This window comes from Strigops habroptila, chromosome 6 (assembly GCF_004027225.2).
Source record: "Strigops habroptila isolate Jane chromosome 6, bStrHab1.2.pri, whole genome shotgun sequence".
NCBI lineage: Eukaryota > Metazoa > Chordata > Aves > Psittaciformes > Psittacidae > Strigops > Strigops habroptila.
The window spans coordinates 76,237,931-76,255,140 of NC_044282.2; the positions used below are offsets into that span (position 1 = coordinate 76,237,931).

The following is a 17,210-nucleotide window of genomic DNA, read 5'->3' on the forward strand; positions in this document are numbered from 1 at the left end:
TGAATCACAGGCACCCCCTTTAGCTCTCCCTTCACAGTTTTTTGGCTGATTCTGTGTCTGAATTATGGAGTAGGTCGAAGTGCCACCAGGAACTCACCACCCTCTAAGCCATATCAAGTCCTGGGTATGGGATATTTAGCCCATGCCTCTAAGTTCAAGCACAACCCTGTTTTGCTGTGGGAATGATGCGGGTGAAAATGAGGCCAAAGTCAACCACCAGCTCTAGGCCTGGACCAATTCACAAAGGCTCAGAGACTTGCCTGCCATAGCCTGCCACATGGGAGCAACACGTTAACTGCACATATATCTGTGCACAGACACATGCAGGGCCTGAGGAGTGGGGCCAGGAGTGAGCCAAGGCATATCATGACACCATCTCTGTGGTGGGCAGCAGCCGGGATAGTTGGTTCTGGTCTCTGTAATGATGAAGGGCTTTGAGGAACTGCCCCAGAGGTTTGTTCATATTCCAAAAAAAGCTCCATGATTTTGAAGTGCCACCATTTGTAGGAATTGTATGTTCCCTTTATGTCTCTCATTTACACACATATCTCTTTAACTGCCATGACCTTTCGGATTTGCATGAACCTCTATTGAACTGAATAAAAGCCAGTGGAACCTGTTAAACTGTACAAGAGCATGGTGACGTGGATTTTCTTCTGATTTCTACCCAGCACTGACACAGATGACAAACTGCTCAGTTAAATAACTTGAATTTTGCAAGTGAAGCACAGGTCTATAACATAGATGTTCTATAACATAGAAGGATCTGTCCTTGTAGGCAGGTTTTGCTGTGTCTGATCAAGTTATTTCCCTTTCCCAGCTACATGGTGGAGAAAATGTCTTGGTCATTTCATGGAAGATATTTTAATTTTCTGCTTGGCCTGACTGAGCAGCTGTGACTTGAGGATGAGTTGGTTGGATTTGCATAAGGTCATTAAGATCCAATAATGATGTTTATTGCTGAGATAGCTGCCATTTATATTCATGCAGAGCAAGTAAAATTAAAGCTCGACTGATATCACTGTTATTACCAATGCAGTTAATGACAACAAAACCCATCAGTAAGTGGAGATTTTACAGTGGTCTGTAGGTAATTCTCTTCCTGAATCTCTGCACCCACCAGAGTGGTGGTAGGCTGTGTGAGCCCAGTAGGCTCTCTTTAAAGGAATGCTGATTGGGTTGTTACTGGGGTCATGTTTGGACAGAGGAGGACTGGGATCCACACAATACTAAGCAGCATCACTACCACATTCTCGGATTATGCCTGTTTTGCATCCGAATGGGTGAACAGCAAAATGTGTATGTGCCCTGAAGCTTCTCCCTCCCTAGATCTCTTCAGGTGTGGCTCAGATACTTCAGCTTATTGGCTCTGCTGTGACCTCTCTCTCTTCAGCGGGTTGAAGCAGTGTTGGGTTTGGTTGCTGGAAGGTAAAACCAGGGCTTTGCTGGGGACTGAATTCTGTGATCCATGAGGAAGTAAAGTGCTGCTGGATTTCATCTTCCCATCCTCTTCAGGATGAGAGCTGGTATCTGAGGTAGAGCCCTTCGCATTTTTTTTATCATTCCAAATGCATAAGACATGTATTAACTACAAAATACTGCCAGCCTGATTTCCCTGAAAACCCATCCCCAGGCTCCGCCCAAGTTCACTACTTACTGTAACACTGGCCAATAGTTACTTATTTATCTTACTTTGTCAGGAGATCCTATTGTATTATCACAGGGCTGATGTGGAGTTGTACTTAACAGTAGTGTCAGGACAACAGCACCTTCTGGAGGGGACCCCAACAGGCTTGAAGAGCCATCCCTGGGCTCTGAGGGTCACTCCTGCAAACCAGGAGTAGCGTGTGAGGAGGTTCCCAACGCATGTCTTGCTGCAGCTGGCTGGAGAGGCTGACACAGCACAGGGCTGGCTGGTTGTGAGGTTGCAGGGTGCCTGCGAGGTATCACAGTGAGCAAGAGTTTCATCAGCCAGCACAGAGGAGCATTCAAAAACCAGATCCCAGCCTCTGTTAGGGTGGTGTAAGAGCTTCCCTAATTGTGTCTGCATCAGGGAAGGGCAGAATGAAGGCTGACCCAGATCCTCTGCTTCTGGATGCCTTTTGACAAGCCCTTAAATGAGAACTTGCATGTATGGAGTGAAGACTTGAGGCAGCAGTATCTGCTGTGAAAGCACCCAGCTGCCTGCCTGCTCCTCTCATCGCCAGCCTAGCAGAGCCTGGCAGTGGTACGTATTCCCGTGGCTTCCTGTCTCTGAGGAGCGGGAAAGACGGCAGCAGGGAAAAGGGTTTTGTGTTTGCTGCCTGCTCTCTTAACCTGTCCTGCAGCATTGCCGGGTAAGGCTGTCTCAGTTTACATTCATCTTTCAGGCTGTAGCTGACTGTTAAAAGAAAAAGATGCTTCTCCAGAAAAGAGCTTTGTGGCTTCAGCACAGCTTCATTCAAACTTTGTGGAGTAAGATTCCAGACTGGTGATTAATTTGGAAACACCCTTGGACCCCAGAGCTGCACAGAAGGCCCACCCAAAATAGTGACCATGGTCAGTCACTAAGGAATACTTGGTTGTGGTGCAGTGCTGTAGGAGAGATGTCTGTGTTAAAACTATGTCTAATGGATTAGAGATGTTCTATCACTTCCCTTTAAAACTCGTGAGACATGCCCATCATATTCGAAAAATCCTGGCAGTCAGGTGAAGTTCCCAATGACTGGAAGAAGGGTAATATAACCCCCATTTTCAAGAAGGGGAAGATGGAAGACCCAGGGAACTACAGACCAGTCAGCCTCACCTCTGTGCCTGGCAAAATCTTGGAACAGTTTCTCCTGGAAAGCATGCTAAGGCACATGAAAAACAACGAGGTGGTTGGTGACAGCCAACATGGCTTCAGTAAGGGGAAATCCTGCCTGACCAATTTGGTGGCCTTCTGTGATGGAGCCACGGAACTGATGGACACGGGCAGAGCAGTTGATGTCATCTACCTGGACTTGTGCAAAGCGTTCAACACTGTCCCGCATGACATCCTTGTCTCTAAATTGGAGAGACAACAATTTGATAGATGGACCACTCGGTGGATAAAAAACTGGCTTGATGGCCGCACGCAAAGAGTTGTGGTCAATGGCTCGATGTCCAGTTGGAAACCTGTAACGAGTGGTGTCCCTCAGGGATCAGTGTTGGGACCGGTCCTGTTCAACATCTTTGTCAGCAACATGGACAGTGGGATTAAGTGCGCCCTCAGCAATTTGCTGATGACACCAAGCTGTGTGGTTCGGTTGATACGCTGGAGGGAAGGGATGCCATCCAGAGGGACCTTGACAGGCTCGTGAGGTGGGCCGATGCCAACCTTATGAAGTTTAACCAAGCCAAGTGGGAGGGACTCTTCCTTAGGGACTGTAGTGGTAGGACAAGGGTAATGGGTTCAAACTTAAACAGGGGAAGTTTAGATTAGATATAAGGAAGAAGTTCTTTACAGTGAGGGTGGTGAAGCACTGGAATGGGTTGCCCAGGGAGGTTGTGGATGCTCCATCCCTGGCGGTGTTCAAGACCAGGTTGGACAGAGCCTTGGACCATGTGGTTTAGGGCAAGGTGTCCCTTGCCCATGGCAGGGGGGTTGGAACTAGATGATCTTAAGGTCCTTTCCAATCCTTACTATTCTATGATTCTATGTTTGTCTTCATCCAAAATCACGTTCTGCTGAATGGCAATCTCTGTAAAGATCTAACATCAGTGAAGCAAACTGCACACAAGGAGCCAACCCTGTGCACATCAGCTGGGTGGGAGATGCATCAGCTGTGCGGCACTAAGCGGTGGGTTCATTGTCAGTACATCTCTGTTGATCTCTGTAGACTCTTAAGGCTAATCACCACAAGGATTGACTTTAATCCTTTGACACCCTTGCCCAAGCATTCCTGCCTCTGCTCATTAACGAATTAAGTTATTAGCTCTTAATACCTGAAAATCCAGACCTCTATGCCAGAGGGTAACAGAGAAACAAGATTAGGAAGATTGCTTCCAAAGCCTAGCATTTCCTGGCAGTGTTCATAGCTGATCATTCAGCCCAGTAACGTCAAGCAAAGAAAGGCCATGAGAGGAGGAAAAGCTCTGGAACGATTCAGAGTGAGGCAGATCCCTGAAGAACCTGGATGTGCTTAGGTTACATTCCTAAGAACATCCATTCAACATGTTTCCCCTGGAAAGTTGAGCAGAGAATATATCCAGCAGTGCATATCCCTGTGGACTGCCTTGTGCCTTTGCTAGCAGCAGCAGCACAAACATCCTTGCAAGGGTAGCAGCAGCCATGTTCTGCTTCACTTGCTTCATCTCAGGCCCACCACCATAATGGGGAGAGCAGGTGAGTATCAGGCTTTAAAACAGCCAGCTCCATGGCCTCTGTCACCAGAAGAGTTTGTACGCTGCTAAGGGAGATAAAGCGTTTGGAAGAGCAGCGGAAAGAAGGGTCGATTTTATAGAGGACAAATGGTGAAGCCCTAGGATGGGGCATGGGGTATGTTGCCACTGAGGCTCTGGGTGCCCTGAGCTAACTTGGATGCCAAGAGCTGCAGGTGCCAGTGTCTGATTTTCAGTGATTTTTCTCCCTGGTGGCTTATCAACATGTGTGTGTTAGATGAAGGAGATTGTGTGTGCTGCATGGGGCTGCTGCTTCAGGAGTTGAGAACCACAGAAATCAAGCTGAAACTGATAAAATCTTGATTTCTCTGCTCTCCAGCCCTTTAAAAAGGGAAATAAGCATTCTGAGTAGTAAATGTTCTACATAAGAGTTTGCAGGGTGAAAGTTTACTGATGAGAAACCAAATATCTAATACGGGCTGTTTTACCCGTAGGAGTGATGCTGTGGCATGCAGGTGAGCATGCACTGTGGGTCCTCACCTATGTTGGACTTGTTGGGGGTTGCTCTCATTTAAGCCTGGACTAAAGAGCTCTTCCTTTCAGCTCTGGGAATGCTAGATTCAGTCCCTAGTGTATTAGTCAAGGTAAGGCTAAAGGCACTTGGTGAGAGTTTGAATTTCAGGTACTTTGTTTGAACAGAGGAAACATGTGAACCTGACAATCAGTGGTTTTACAGCTGCCTCCTTATGCCTGGCTCCCAAAGGACCAGCTCTCCTAGGTCACAGTATTGCTGATTTAAAACTCAAATTTGGTCATGTTTTTACCCAAGCTGATTCCATCCCTGATTTCCTTTCTACCTTAGTCTGCTAAAACATAATTGAAGTGGTTTCCAGTGCATTAAGATTTTTGTGGAGTCCTTGGTTGCTGCAAAACTATATGGCACAACTTAAGCACTGAAGGTCTTAACAGTTACAACCAGGCTGCACGGCTCTTGTCAGCAGGCTGAAAGTACTGCCATTGCCCTCAGTGCTAATCGCTGCTTTTACCCTCGGTGCACAGTTACCTTTTGTGCACAGCTTTCCTGTATCAGATTGTTCTTCCGAGTGATATATTAGTTCAAAGGCTTCCATTAAATGACTTTCATCCTAAGGAGGGCTGAGATTTAATTGCCCCATAGTTACTGTATCAGGGAGACCTACTAGGGCTGTGAAATGTAAGCAGCCTGTACAAGTCCTAGGCACGAGCATGTTCCCTTCAATCCAATCTGAAATCAGCACCAGAATCCAGCATGCTGGTCTATGACACTTGTGCACCAGGTCCCTGCTAAATAGATGCATTCAAGCATCTAGATCTCCATGTGTTCATTCAGGTGTCTGAGGAAAATTCCCTGGAAGATTATACCTTCAAAATTATTGTAGAATATCAGAGAGCAGGAGAGATACTGGTTTGACTCATACTAACCAGGACATCTTGCTTTCACAGGTATGCTGTGCTGCATGGTGACACCCCTTATACCCAGGATACAGTTCATTAGACAGAATAGCAGCAGTTGCCTGTTCATACGGGGTTTGTTACTTGTTTCAGAAACGTAATTTTTATTATGCAGAACTCAAGTTTATAGCTATAAAATCCCCACCAGCATCCACACTGTGCACAGGGCCTTAAGCTGCATCATAAAAGCTGTGTAAGAGTGGAATAATTTTATAATTTTATAAACTCTCATACAAATAAATCAAAATGAAGGGGCCCACTATCTATAAGATGTGAAATTTAATTAAGGATCTCTGAATAGAATTACGAACCCAACTCTAGGTTTCTGCATTTGGAAATTTCCATCATAAAGCATCTCCATTCATCTATCCTTACATGCACTGAAATGTATTGTCAGCTGTTATATATCTAATCTGACGCAAGGACTTTAAAGGCCTGCTTTTCTATTTTAGATAGGAGTTTTTTACATGTGAATGGTTGCATAAAGAGACTTTACACTGGGCATAAATAACATCCACTTTAAAAAGCCATAGTATTAAAAGGCTGCAGAGACCTAAGTATAATGGTCAGTATGTTTTTACAGCATTTGTTTTGCCAGCAGTTCTGAAAAAAACCAATATTGTAAGAGGTAATATGCAGAGAAATCTGCAGAATTATTTTGTTAAATAGGGTCTGTCTTTAGCTATCATAGAAATGAAAATGAAATTACTGATTGTTTGACTGGATTCATGCACGAGCATGGCTGGAGGATGTGGTCAGAAAATTCGTGTATACCTTCAGGAGCCGGATCCAAATGAGTGTAAATCAGCCATCTGCCTCCCTGCAGTTTACGCCTGTGAAGGATGTGACCCACAGGGTTTGAAATGCACTCTGGAAGTGGGAGATAAACATTTGAGGAGAAGCTTCTACTGGGGGGACTTCTTAGGGCTGCAAAAAACTCAACCATACTGAAGATGTTACCACCACATGGCTGCTCTTAATCTGCCCTTTTGAATACTATTAATGAAGTTAAAGGCTAGTTTATTCACTGGTATTTCTTTCTTCTAAGACCTGAATTGCAGGCTCATTAAGCCTACAGTGGTGATTCCTCCTCGTTTCTGTGGCTGTTGTGTTTTAAGCCCAGCTGGTAACTCAGAACCATGCAGCCGCTCGCTCACCTCCCCCCTTTCGTGTGTGTGTGTGTGTGTGTGTCCCCGTTTTGGAAGGTGTCAAGTGAACTTCACAGCAATCCCATTTTCTCTTCTGTTGCATGTAAATACCTGGGGTTTGTTCTTAATGCCTTGCTGGAGTGTTAACTTTAGTGTTTGTACCAAAGCCTCTGCAAATGCACATGGAGCTGTAGTGATACCCGTCAGTGCAGTGGGTGAAGCCATGGCTCTACTGAGGTTCAGGCAAGCAGCATGCTGGGGATCTTGCTGCTCTGTGCTGTCAGACTCTTGTTTTGCAGTGCAACTTCTATTGCTTAAGTAATCCTCTCCTGAATGAGTCAGCCTGGGTCAAGTTGATATTTTTAGCAAGGACAAGCCCATTTTTCAGCAGTCTAAAAATCCTGGAAACCCAGCGTATGGATGCCAGTAGCTGCACTTGAGGGGGACATTGGCACGTGGTGGTAGGACAATGATGGGGAGGACCCACATTGCTAGGCAGCAGCTGGGGACTGTGTCTGGTGGTGTTCCCCTGCCTGCTGGATCATTGCATACCTTGCACTCTTGCTCAGTGTTCGGGTTGGTTGGGGAAAATTAATACAAGAAGCAGATGGGAACAACCCAGACACTCAACAGGGCTGTTCATCTCCTGTGGCCATTCTCTACCAGGACACTCATTGCGGAGTGTCAGCGCTGGCCCAGAATGGTCCTGTGAGTAAAGCTGAGCCCTTTCCACTGCCTGGGCAGCTGCAACACTCACAGCCTCCTCTGTGGCAGGTCACCCTGCGCCTGCCTCTGACCAGATCTGGGGCCGGCTCAGCCTGCTGCTGCAGGCTCCGTGCTGTGTGTATGGGAGGGATTTCAGGGGGAAAAGGATATCAAATAGTCAGCTGAGCTCATGGGAAACTCCTCTGTCATCCATAAATACCTGGGACTCAATTCCCTCTTCCATGGCTTTGACAGCACTGGTATGATTTAGCATGTTGGCAACTTTGCAGTGGAAGTCATCTGCTGCCCATGACCTTACACCTTTTGCCCCTCAGATTGGGCCATCCCCCCCCCCTCCTTACTGCCTGTTGCTCAAGCAGCCGCAGAAAGCTGGTGCATTTCCTGGCTTGGTCTGCTCTTCATGTCCTAGCACATGTGTGGGCAGCTTACACAGAACGACAGGCTTGCTTTGGCACAGACTGCCAGCGTGGCAGCCGCTGGTGAGGGCCTGGCTGACACCCTCTCTTTGCCTGTTTTCTCAGGTCGTTGCGCTGTCGTCGTGGAGTCTCTTGAGAGATTCAATCTACTATACACTGTCTGTTGTTGCACTCATTGTGGTAAGTTTCTGAAAGTTATTCTATGGGAGCCCACATGCCTACTGCCACCTGTAAAGGGAATCTGCTGAGAAATCAGTCTTGAGGCTGAGATCCTAGCTCCAGGACTCATGTGGAAAAATGTACTTGTGAGGTTGACTTCCATATGTAAGCAAGAAGGGAACTTTAGGGTCAGGAGACAAACACTTGCATTTCTGAAGTTTGCACTACTTTTATTAGTCACTGTTTCAACAATGTGTTTTGTTTTGCCTTCATCCTGCACATGCCTGTATGCCATACACACTCTGTAGGTGCAGAGGCCTCTAGCTGTCTCAAACAAAGGGTTTGTCTCAACCTGTTCGTACTTTTATTCCCTTTACTGCACGATCAATCTTTTTGCACCTGATGAAAAATGACTTTTCTATGTAATTATTAGCAATGAGCTGCAAACCAAAACTGTGTTTTTTTGTTTTCACAGTTTGATGGTACCCTCATACCAAAAAGTGTTGCTGAACAACAAACTTGGGCACACCCACAAATTGTAATAAACTGCATTGCACCAGCTTAAAGACATCTAGCAGGCATTCTCTTAGTTTGCTCCACGGGCAGCACAGATGTGGACAGCTGCCTGGCAGCCCTCTGGGGTTTAGGTCAGGCGTTTCATTTATTGCTTGGTGGCAGACAAGGGTAAAGATCTCTTGACTCTGTCACTGGTTTTTAAATTCTTTAAGCAAGGCAGGTTATTTTCAGGGCTGGTTCATCCTTGTGGTTGTCAGCTCTTCAGGATGGTGAGAACCATTCCCTATTGTTCTTCTCTTTTGGGAGTGTACCCTAAGCCTCCGGTTAGCTTCTCTCCAGATGTACCCCCACTCTTCTGCTCATCTTAGCAGCTGTGAGGTTCAAGGTCCTTCACGCAGCCAGGGCAGCAGGACTGTGCAACTCCAGGCTTTAGCAGAGGCTTGAAGGCATTGCCAGAAGTCGTATGTTACAGCACTGCATGGCTAATGTGGCTTGAGAGATGCGTCCCACTTCTCTTTAGCTTACTCCACAGCAATCATTGCAAATGACTTCTGAACACCTGTTAGAGGAAAAACAGAGAAAGGTTGGAGCAAGGGAAAACATTTTAAATGGTTAAAGATATAGCTTCTGGCTGATTTACCAACCCTTTCATATGCAATATTGCTCTCCAGTTGATGGAAAATGAAGATTTCTCCTTTCAGAGTCAATCAAGGCTCCAGTTTAAGAAGTTTCTCCTCCCCTTCACTCACGCAGGGACCCCTCGCTTCAGTGTCTCGGATCTTTCCTGTCCTTTTAAGGCAGAATCAAATTTAGGTGGCAGCACGTTGTTACTCAAATACTGACTCTCCAGTCCCTGATGGCTCAGCCTGGAGACAAGCCACAGGCTCCATGTGGTACATTGCACAACCTATATTGGTTCCTGCTTTGTTAGATTTCTGTGTGCCTTGAATTTTAGAAGGCACGTAAATGCTTTGCCATATAGGGATGATTTGCCATATCAGGGCACCGAGACTTCTCTGCAGCTTGAATACAATCATTTTCCTTGAGGAATGATGCTGCTTGTAGAAGGTTGCTCTCATAGTACTTTAAGAAGCAGTTAGTGTTGCTGCAGTGTAGGGTGCACTCCACTGGTGTCTTTACTAATCATATATACACCTGTGGGGAAATAAATAAATACATTCCAGCCAATGTTGAGATTCAGCAACTTTAAAAAGCTTGATATTCCACTGGGTAAATCAGTGTGACTTTGTCACCTTCCATTTTCCCTGGCAAAGGAATTGCAATGCTGTAGTAATAAATAGCAGAGCAGTACAAATTCACCTGTTTTGTGCTCCAGGCTGTTTGACAACAATGAGTGAACTCTTAAGTCACAGAGGTGAGAAGTGGATAAGCCTCCCCTCCACACTTACCTCACATTGATTCAGCCCTGTGACTTCTTTTTTTTTTTTTTTAAACTTAAAACAATATTGCAATGCTGCCTTGTCTTCTTGTAGAGCTTGGAGAACTGTTACTCCTTACTTCCCTTGAAAGGAAAAAGATGCCTATGTATCTTAACATGAAGGGACGTGGTCAGAGTCATTAGGGGCAAAAGCGTGATGGGTGCTATTTATAATTACAAAGGTCAATGCACATGCTTTCATGTCCCATCACACCAGCAGAGTGTAACCCAAAACAACCCTTGTCAGATTAGATCAGGATGGCTGGGAGCTGTAACTTACAACATTTTGTGGTCATGTTTTCTTCCAGTGATCAATGTAACTATTGCTTGGTGCTGACTGTCATGCAGAAGTTGCTATTTACAGGCTATAGAGCTGAAGGGAAATGTTTCGCTGTGCTTTCAAAGGCTCATTCCCTTTCATAGAATCATAGAATCCCAGGACAAGGGGGAATGGCTTTAACCTGCCAGAGGGGAGACTGAGATGAACTCTTAGGCAGAAGCTCTTCCCTGTGAGGGTGCTGAGGCGCTGGCACAGATTTTTTCCCAGAGAAGCTGTGGCTGCCCCATCCCTGGCAGTGTTCAAGGCCAGGTTGGACAGGGCTTGGAGCAACCTGCTCTAGTGGAAGGTGTCCCTGCCTGTGGCAGGGGTTGGAACTGGATGAGCTTTAGGGTCCCTTCAACCCAAACGATTCCATGATTCTGTTTTATGATTCTATGTCCATCTGAGGTGGAAGAAGGAGTGGAGGCAGAGGCGTGCTGCCAGGAGGGGAGGGTGGCAGCCCCCCTGCTCCCAGCATGGCTGGTGATGGTGGTAGAGCGTGGACTGGGAAGGGCCCAGCTGTGGAGCACTGCGGCCACCTGCCGGCCACCTCCCAACATCTGGTTCTGCAGACCCTGGGAACCAGGCATGGTGGGGCAGACCCCCCTCACCGCGCTGGCAGGGTTGTGTCTGCCCCAACACACAGCATCCACACATGCAGGAAGAGACTCGTTCCTTCCCCGGGTAGTCCCGTGCAGAGTTGTTCCAAAAGCGTCACCACCCATCGCACACATGTCACAGTGCCTATCGCACTGGTCAGTCAATGTGAGGAGCATGGAGCAGTGGTCATCAGTGTGAGGAGTGTGGGGCAGTGGTCGGGCAGTGTGAGGAGCGTGGGGCAGTGGTCAGTCAGCGTGAGGAGCATGGGCTCTGCAGGAAATACAGTTCTGGAGCTGCGAGTACATTTGTGTGCTGAGCGCCCAGTCACCACCAGGAGCAGGTCGGGGGGAAGAGCCCGTGTCAGTGAGAGCAGCCAGTGGGTCAGAAGCAGGTGCAGCCCTTCCGTGACTCACTTCTGCTTCACTGCTGCAATAGCCCTGCTGCAGTTCCACAACGACCCCCTGGGATTTGGGAAGGAGAACCTGCCTGCCTTTGCTAGGTGAGAGAAGCTAAGGCTTGGGCAGGAGGGCAGTACCGAACCAGACCAGAGCATAACCCATTGCCCTGAGCCCTTGGTTGCTCTGCCCCTGCTCAGGTGATGAACTGTTTTCAGCTGTGATTTTTGTGTATAACATGCCTGTTCTTAAACCTTTTCTCCACAGTTTATTTATGATGAAAAGGTTTCCTGGTAAGTGAATCCCTTTTCTTCTCATATTTCTGGTTGTACAACAAAAGCCTGTAATAAGTGGGGCTCATCAGGAGAGGAGGGGGAAGCTAAGAATTTCTGCAGGGTGATTCAGGAGGCAGTTTCCTGCTGCATGAGAAACCTCAGCACAGGATGGGCCAGAATAGTTCATTTTCTGAGCCAGAGAGGAAAGCCTGGGAGCACGTCACTCAGAATTCCCAGTACAGTGGCGGCAGTCAGTGCCCTCTGCCCACCTTGCAGCAGCCCAGGGATGCAGAGGCTGATGCTTAGGTGCCAGTGTGCCAGGGATGTCAGCCACCTGGGAATGCACAGGGCTGCCCAAGCAGTCAATAAATGTGTGTTCCAATAGTTGGATTTTTAATAATTTAATAAAAAAAAAAAAAGCTCTGAAGGCAATATTGATGAGCAAATGATCAGTTTAAATAAAGAAATATATATGCTAATATCCCCATGAATGTGCTTAAATGTTCTGCAATAGGTATGGTAGGCTAGGAGGCCTTCAAACACTTTCAAAAGTGTACTTTCAGTTGTTTTGCTTTCACGGTTTTGTTTGCAGCACCTCTAAGGGCTTGTAGAGTGACAGTGGCAGCTTTGATTTCACTCACAGCCAGTATTACTTAGATTACAAGCACTAGAGGGAGTCAGGCTTTTGGGGTTGCATATTTTCTTAAACTTGTTCTCACCAGGGATTATGTTTCATTTCAAAGGAGGATTTCTGAAGCAGAGTTTTGCAATGGCTTGTTTTTCTTTGCTTTGTTTTGGTTTTTTTAACTAAAATTGACACGAGGCCCAATTGTAGTTGACTGTGCCCTTCAACTAAAACATATCAATGTGGAAGCTGAGTGTTGAACTGCCAGGAGCAGGGAATGAGATATTGATGTGATTAGTGCAATGTCTCAAAATCCTTAAAGAGAAAATGGCCCATGAGTTTTAGTATATAGCAGTCTGATAATAGATGATTTCCACAAGGACTAGCAGTTTGCCATAGGGAACTGTACAGAATACAGCATTTTGGTCAATGAAAAAGATTACCTAGAAACAAGTTCTAAAAGTCGTATCGTATTTTGTTTTCATATAAATTTCACTAGTTTGACACAGAAACAGTGGAGAAAACCCCACCAATATCTAATCAGCAGTTTAAACTGCTGCCTGCTGCATTCTTAGTGGTTACGCAGCAGCAGTAGTGAAGGAGCAACCAGCCCTTGTTCACTTTGTCTCACCATGATCCATGTGCTTTAGCATGCTCCAAAAGCCCAACAACCTGCTTTACACCCATGCAGGCAGGGCAGGACGGCTTCTCCCCTCTCTCTGCCGCAGCCCCCACAGGTATTGTCCTTACAGAAGTGTCTGTGTTCCTCAGGTGTGTGATTTGTTCACTGAACTTCTGGGTTGAGTCACTTGTTCTTAGCTGACAGGTTGACTTGGCCAAGTAAAACTAGAGCAGAAGTCAAGAAGACAAAGGAGGCATCATACGGGGGTGTGTGGGCCATCTCTTTACACATCCCCTTTTCTAGAGGTGTGTTAAGACAGCTTAAGAGGGTCAAGCCTTTGCACACATTTGTGGTGTGACAGATGGGGGAATGGCTGAACTTGGGCAGCTGACTGCTGTGCCCTGCTCTAATGCGTTTTCTGTGTCACTCTTGTTTGCAGGTGGGAGTCGTTAGTCTTGGTGCTGATGTACGTCATCTACATCGTTATCATGAAGTAAGTCAAATGCACCCTCAGCTTGTTTAGATTGTGAGGCTCCCTGCTCCAGAGCTTTTCCAAAGGTTGCAAAGGTAATTAAAGAGAGCTGCAGGCTGTGGGCAGGGTGTTCATGGCCTCACACAGCTTGCACACCAGCAGCACCTCCAATAGCAGAGGTTAAAGCACTTTGCCCTGTCATGTAGTTGTCTCTATCCTGGTGAGGCAGGAAGGGGCTGTTTATCCCAAGGATTGGGATTACAATCCTTGTAATCTCCAAGGATTGGACATCTGAACACCTACACCCATGCATGCATCTTGGGCAACAAACAGGAGCTGGAAGCCACTGCGCAGCAGGAAAACTATGACATGGTTGGGAAATGGTCAGCAACTTGCTATACCTCTTAGACATGCACAGGTCTTACAGGGCTGGGTGGGATTCACCCAGGGGTGCTGAGGGAGCTAGTGGAAGCCACTTTCCATGATTTATCAGCAACGCTCCAGGCTTGAGGCAGAGTGACTGGAAAGCTGCTCGTGGAAAAGGACCTGGGGCAGTAGTCGACAGGCAGCTGAATATGAGCAGCTTGTGCCTAGGCAGCCAAGAAGGCCAACAGCATCCTGGCCTGTATCAGCACCAGTGTGGCAGTAGGGCCAGGGCAGTGACTGTCGCCCTGTACTGGGCACTGCTGAGGCTGTACCTTGAATCCTGTGTTCAGTTCTGGGTCATTGAGGTGCTGGAGCAGGTCCAGAGAAGGGCAACGGAGCTGGTGCAGGGCCTGGAGCACAAATGCGGTGAGGAATGGCTGAGGGACCTGGGAGGGGTTAGTCTGGAGAAGAGAAGGCTCAGGGGAGACCTTATCACTCTCTACAACTACCTGAAAGTACCTGTAGTGAGGTGGGGTCTCTTCTGCCAAGTAATAAGTGATAGGACAAAAGGAAGCGGCCTCAAGCTGCACTAGGGAAGGTTTAGACTGGAGATTAGGAACAACTTCCTCATGGAAAGAGTGATCAAGTATTGGAACAGGCTGCTCAGGGCAGTGCTGGAGTCACCATCCCTGGAGGTATTTAAAAGACATGTAGATGTGACACTCAGGAACATGGTTTAGTGGTCGCCTTGGCAGTGCAGGGTTAATGGTCAGACTTGATGATCTTAAAGGTCTTTTCCTCCCTAAACGATTCTATGCTTTGCGGCTCTTGCCCTGTGTGAACTGACCAAAGCTAATGCGTCAAGTCTGTGGCAGAGCAGAGAACCAAATCCATCTCTGAATCCCACCAAAGCAGCTTCTTCTGGTTTCGCTTTAACATCCCTCCTCAGAAATAAAAACATGGGGGATTCCAGCCTACTCTTTATGGGTGCAAAACTCCACAGCAATTTGTTCTTGTTCTTGTTTTCATGGAGACCCAGGGTAAAACTGCAGCACAATCAACATTGATTTTCTGAGCATCTGACCTGTGTAACGTCTTTCACACAAATCCATGCTAGCAAAGTTAGTCTGCTCTGCTGTTAGGTTCCCCACCTCCTGCCTTGTTTTTAAAAGCCAGTGGAAAGGAAACCCAGATTTAAACTGGAACATTCAACAAAACCTACCAGCTGCCAAGCACACCAATGGTCTTGTCTCAACAAGTCAGAGTTGAGATTTGTTTTGAAATGATGAATAAAGTAAATATTGTGAGAGCAATTCTCAGTAAGAGCAGCAAAACACTCAGGCTCGATTGAAGGGAACACAACGCAGAATTCATCTCACTTCTAGAAGTGAACTAGAAACTTTTTCTTAAACCTGGAGGGTAGCTTCACCCTTGCAGCAATGAACCAACCAGCAAGCCAGTTGTAATATCTGAATCAATGGATTCTTTTTCTGAAAGCAATGCTGTGGTGTGAGCAGGTGTTTCAGACCTGTTGGGATATAGCTGGGGAGGTTGTTGGCCTGTCGTCCAGGTGGTTCACAGTGGTCTACCATTGCCTTTGAGTATCATGCTGAGATCTTGGCTCATGTTCCTGTCAGCTCCTGCCTACTCGAAACAAAATAAGAATGTTTTTTTGGTTTTTTTTTTTTTTTTTTTGCCCCAGAATGGAGCCAGAACTTAGCACGTGTCATGTGTACCTGTGATGGGTCACAGGTAAAACAATGCTCATGCTCAGTGTGATTATGTGATAAAAAGAAATGTGGATGGTGACAAGTAATCCTTATTTGCTATACCGAATGTTAATTACACATAGCACGTAAGCATACATGTCATTCCAGATTCCTGTCTTTGTATTTTTCATAGCCTTGGGTACAGAGAGATTGCACCATAGGCATACTGTGGCTGGATTCCAAACCAAAGGGATTTTCTTCCCTCCCTTAGTTGAATCGCACAGTATATGGGTCTAGGAAAGGAAGGGTGTCAAGAAATCCACATGGAAGACGCAAAGGTATATCTAGAGTTTGTTTCGTTTGTACAGGTACAACTCAACCATACATCACTGCTTCGAAAGGAAGACAAAAAACTCGGCAAATATGGTGAATGGTTTAGCAAATAACACAGAAATGGATGATAACAGCAACTGTGATGCCACAGTGGTATTACTAAAGAAAGGTAACTGTTCCAGTAAGTCACTCTGCTTGCTTGCATCATTCTCAATGTTTACACGTTTGTCTGCTAGTCACGGGATGTGGACTGCTGCTGTCTTATCAGCCATGGAATAGGCAGGGTCCTTTTGTAATGCCCCTGCCAGATGGCCATGGCTCCTGTGCCTGGGGGTACAGTGTGGTCACCCCAACCACCACATCCTGGAGGCAGCTCAGGCCTCCTCTGGGTAATTCCTGGCACTGGACAAGTGGCTGACTGAAAGGACGCCTCCAGCTTCAAGCCTGACTTGCCCAGGAGTTGCTTATTTAGATCCTTATAGCCATGCCATTGTGAGTCTTCCTGTGGGCACTGTTGTTCTGCACTGAAGATGCCCATTTACGCCTAGTGCCTCCAGTTAATTTAATTCCATTCCAAGGCAACATAAACTGAGCAGGGAAAAAGACCCTTCTTACACTGGTGTACACCTTCCGCCCAGTGAAGGGAGGGTGGGAACTGTGTTGGTCGAGGTAGTGTGCCCTTACTGCACATGCTGTCTTGAATGTTCACAACTTTTCCATGATCTTTAATGTGGATTTCACTTTGGCTGAAATGTGTTCCCGTTTGCCTTCAGTCACAACTGCATATAAAAATGATGTATGTATTGTATTTCTTCAGCTTGAAAAAACCAGCATCCCCCACTCCATACTCAGCAGCAGTAGCTCAGTGTGTGCATTTGCAAGAATGTGCTAAATTGTGTTTCCAGAGGATAATTATTTTATATGTGCAACAGTCAACAAGCATGTGCAGTAACTGCTTGGGACTTACATGTTCCTATCCTCAGGAATAATATCACCCCACCCAGACACTGGTTTAACCTGAGAAGGAGCTCTTGCTTGGCTAAAGCAGTTCTGGTCTCCGGCTGCAGATGGGCTGCCCTTTTTGTTTTGCTGGACTAAAAAAAAAAAACCTTAAACAAATATGGGCCTCTCTTTCTGCAAACAGTGAGTGAAAGACAGTTTGAATGCACGAAGCAACCAAACATGAAATGTAGAGGGGTTTATTTACTGACATCAAACCCTTTGAGTCTACCAGAGGCCAACTGTCATGTTACTGCCTT

At 46.5% G+C, this 17,210-nt stretch overlaps 1 protein-coding gene across 4 annotated transcripts in view; it reads left to right on the plus strand.

Annotated features, from left to right (window-relative positions):
- Positions 1-17,210, plus strand: part of SLC24A3 (solute carrier family 24 member 3) — a 172,733-nt gene that overhangs the window by 124,171 nt on the left and 31,352 nt on the right. For 2 of the 4 annotated variants that reach the window (XM_030489142.1, XM_030489140.1), the window contains exons 7-10: positions 8,228-8,302; positions 11,817-11,842; positions 13,511-13,564; positions 15,987-16,132. In XM_030489142.1, coding sequence (XP_030345002.1) covers positions 8,228-8,302; positions 11,817-11,842; positions 13,511-13,564; positions 15,987-16,132 — 301 coding nt within the window. The remainder of the gene's footprint in view (positions 1-8,227; positions 8,303-11,816; positions 11,843-13,510; positions 13,565-15,986; positions 16,133-17,210) is intronic. The other 2 variants (XM_030489144.1, XM_030489141.1) reach the window with 1 other exon arrangement.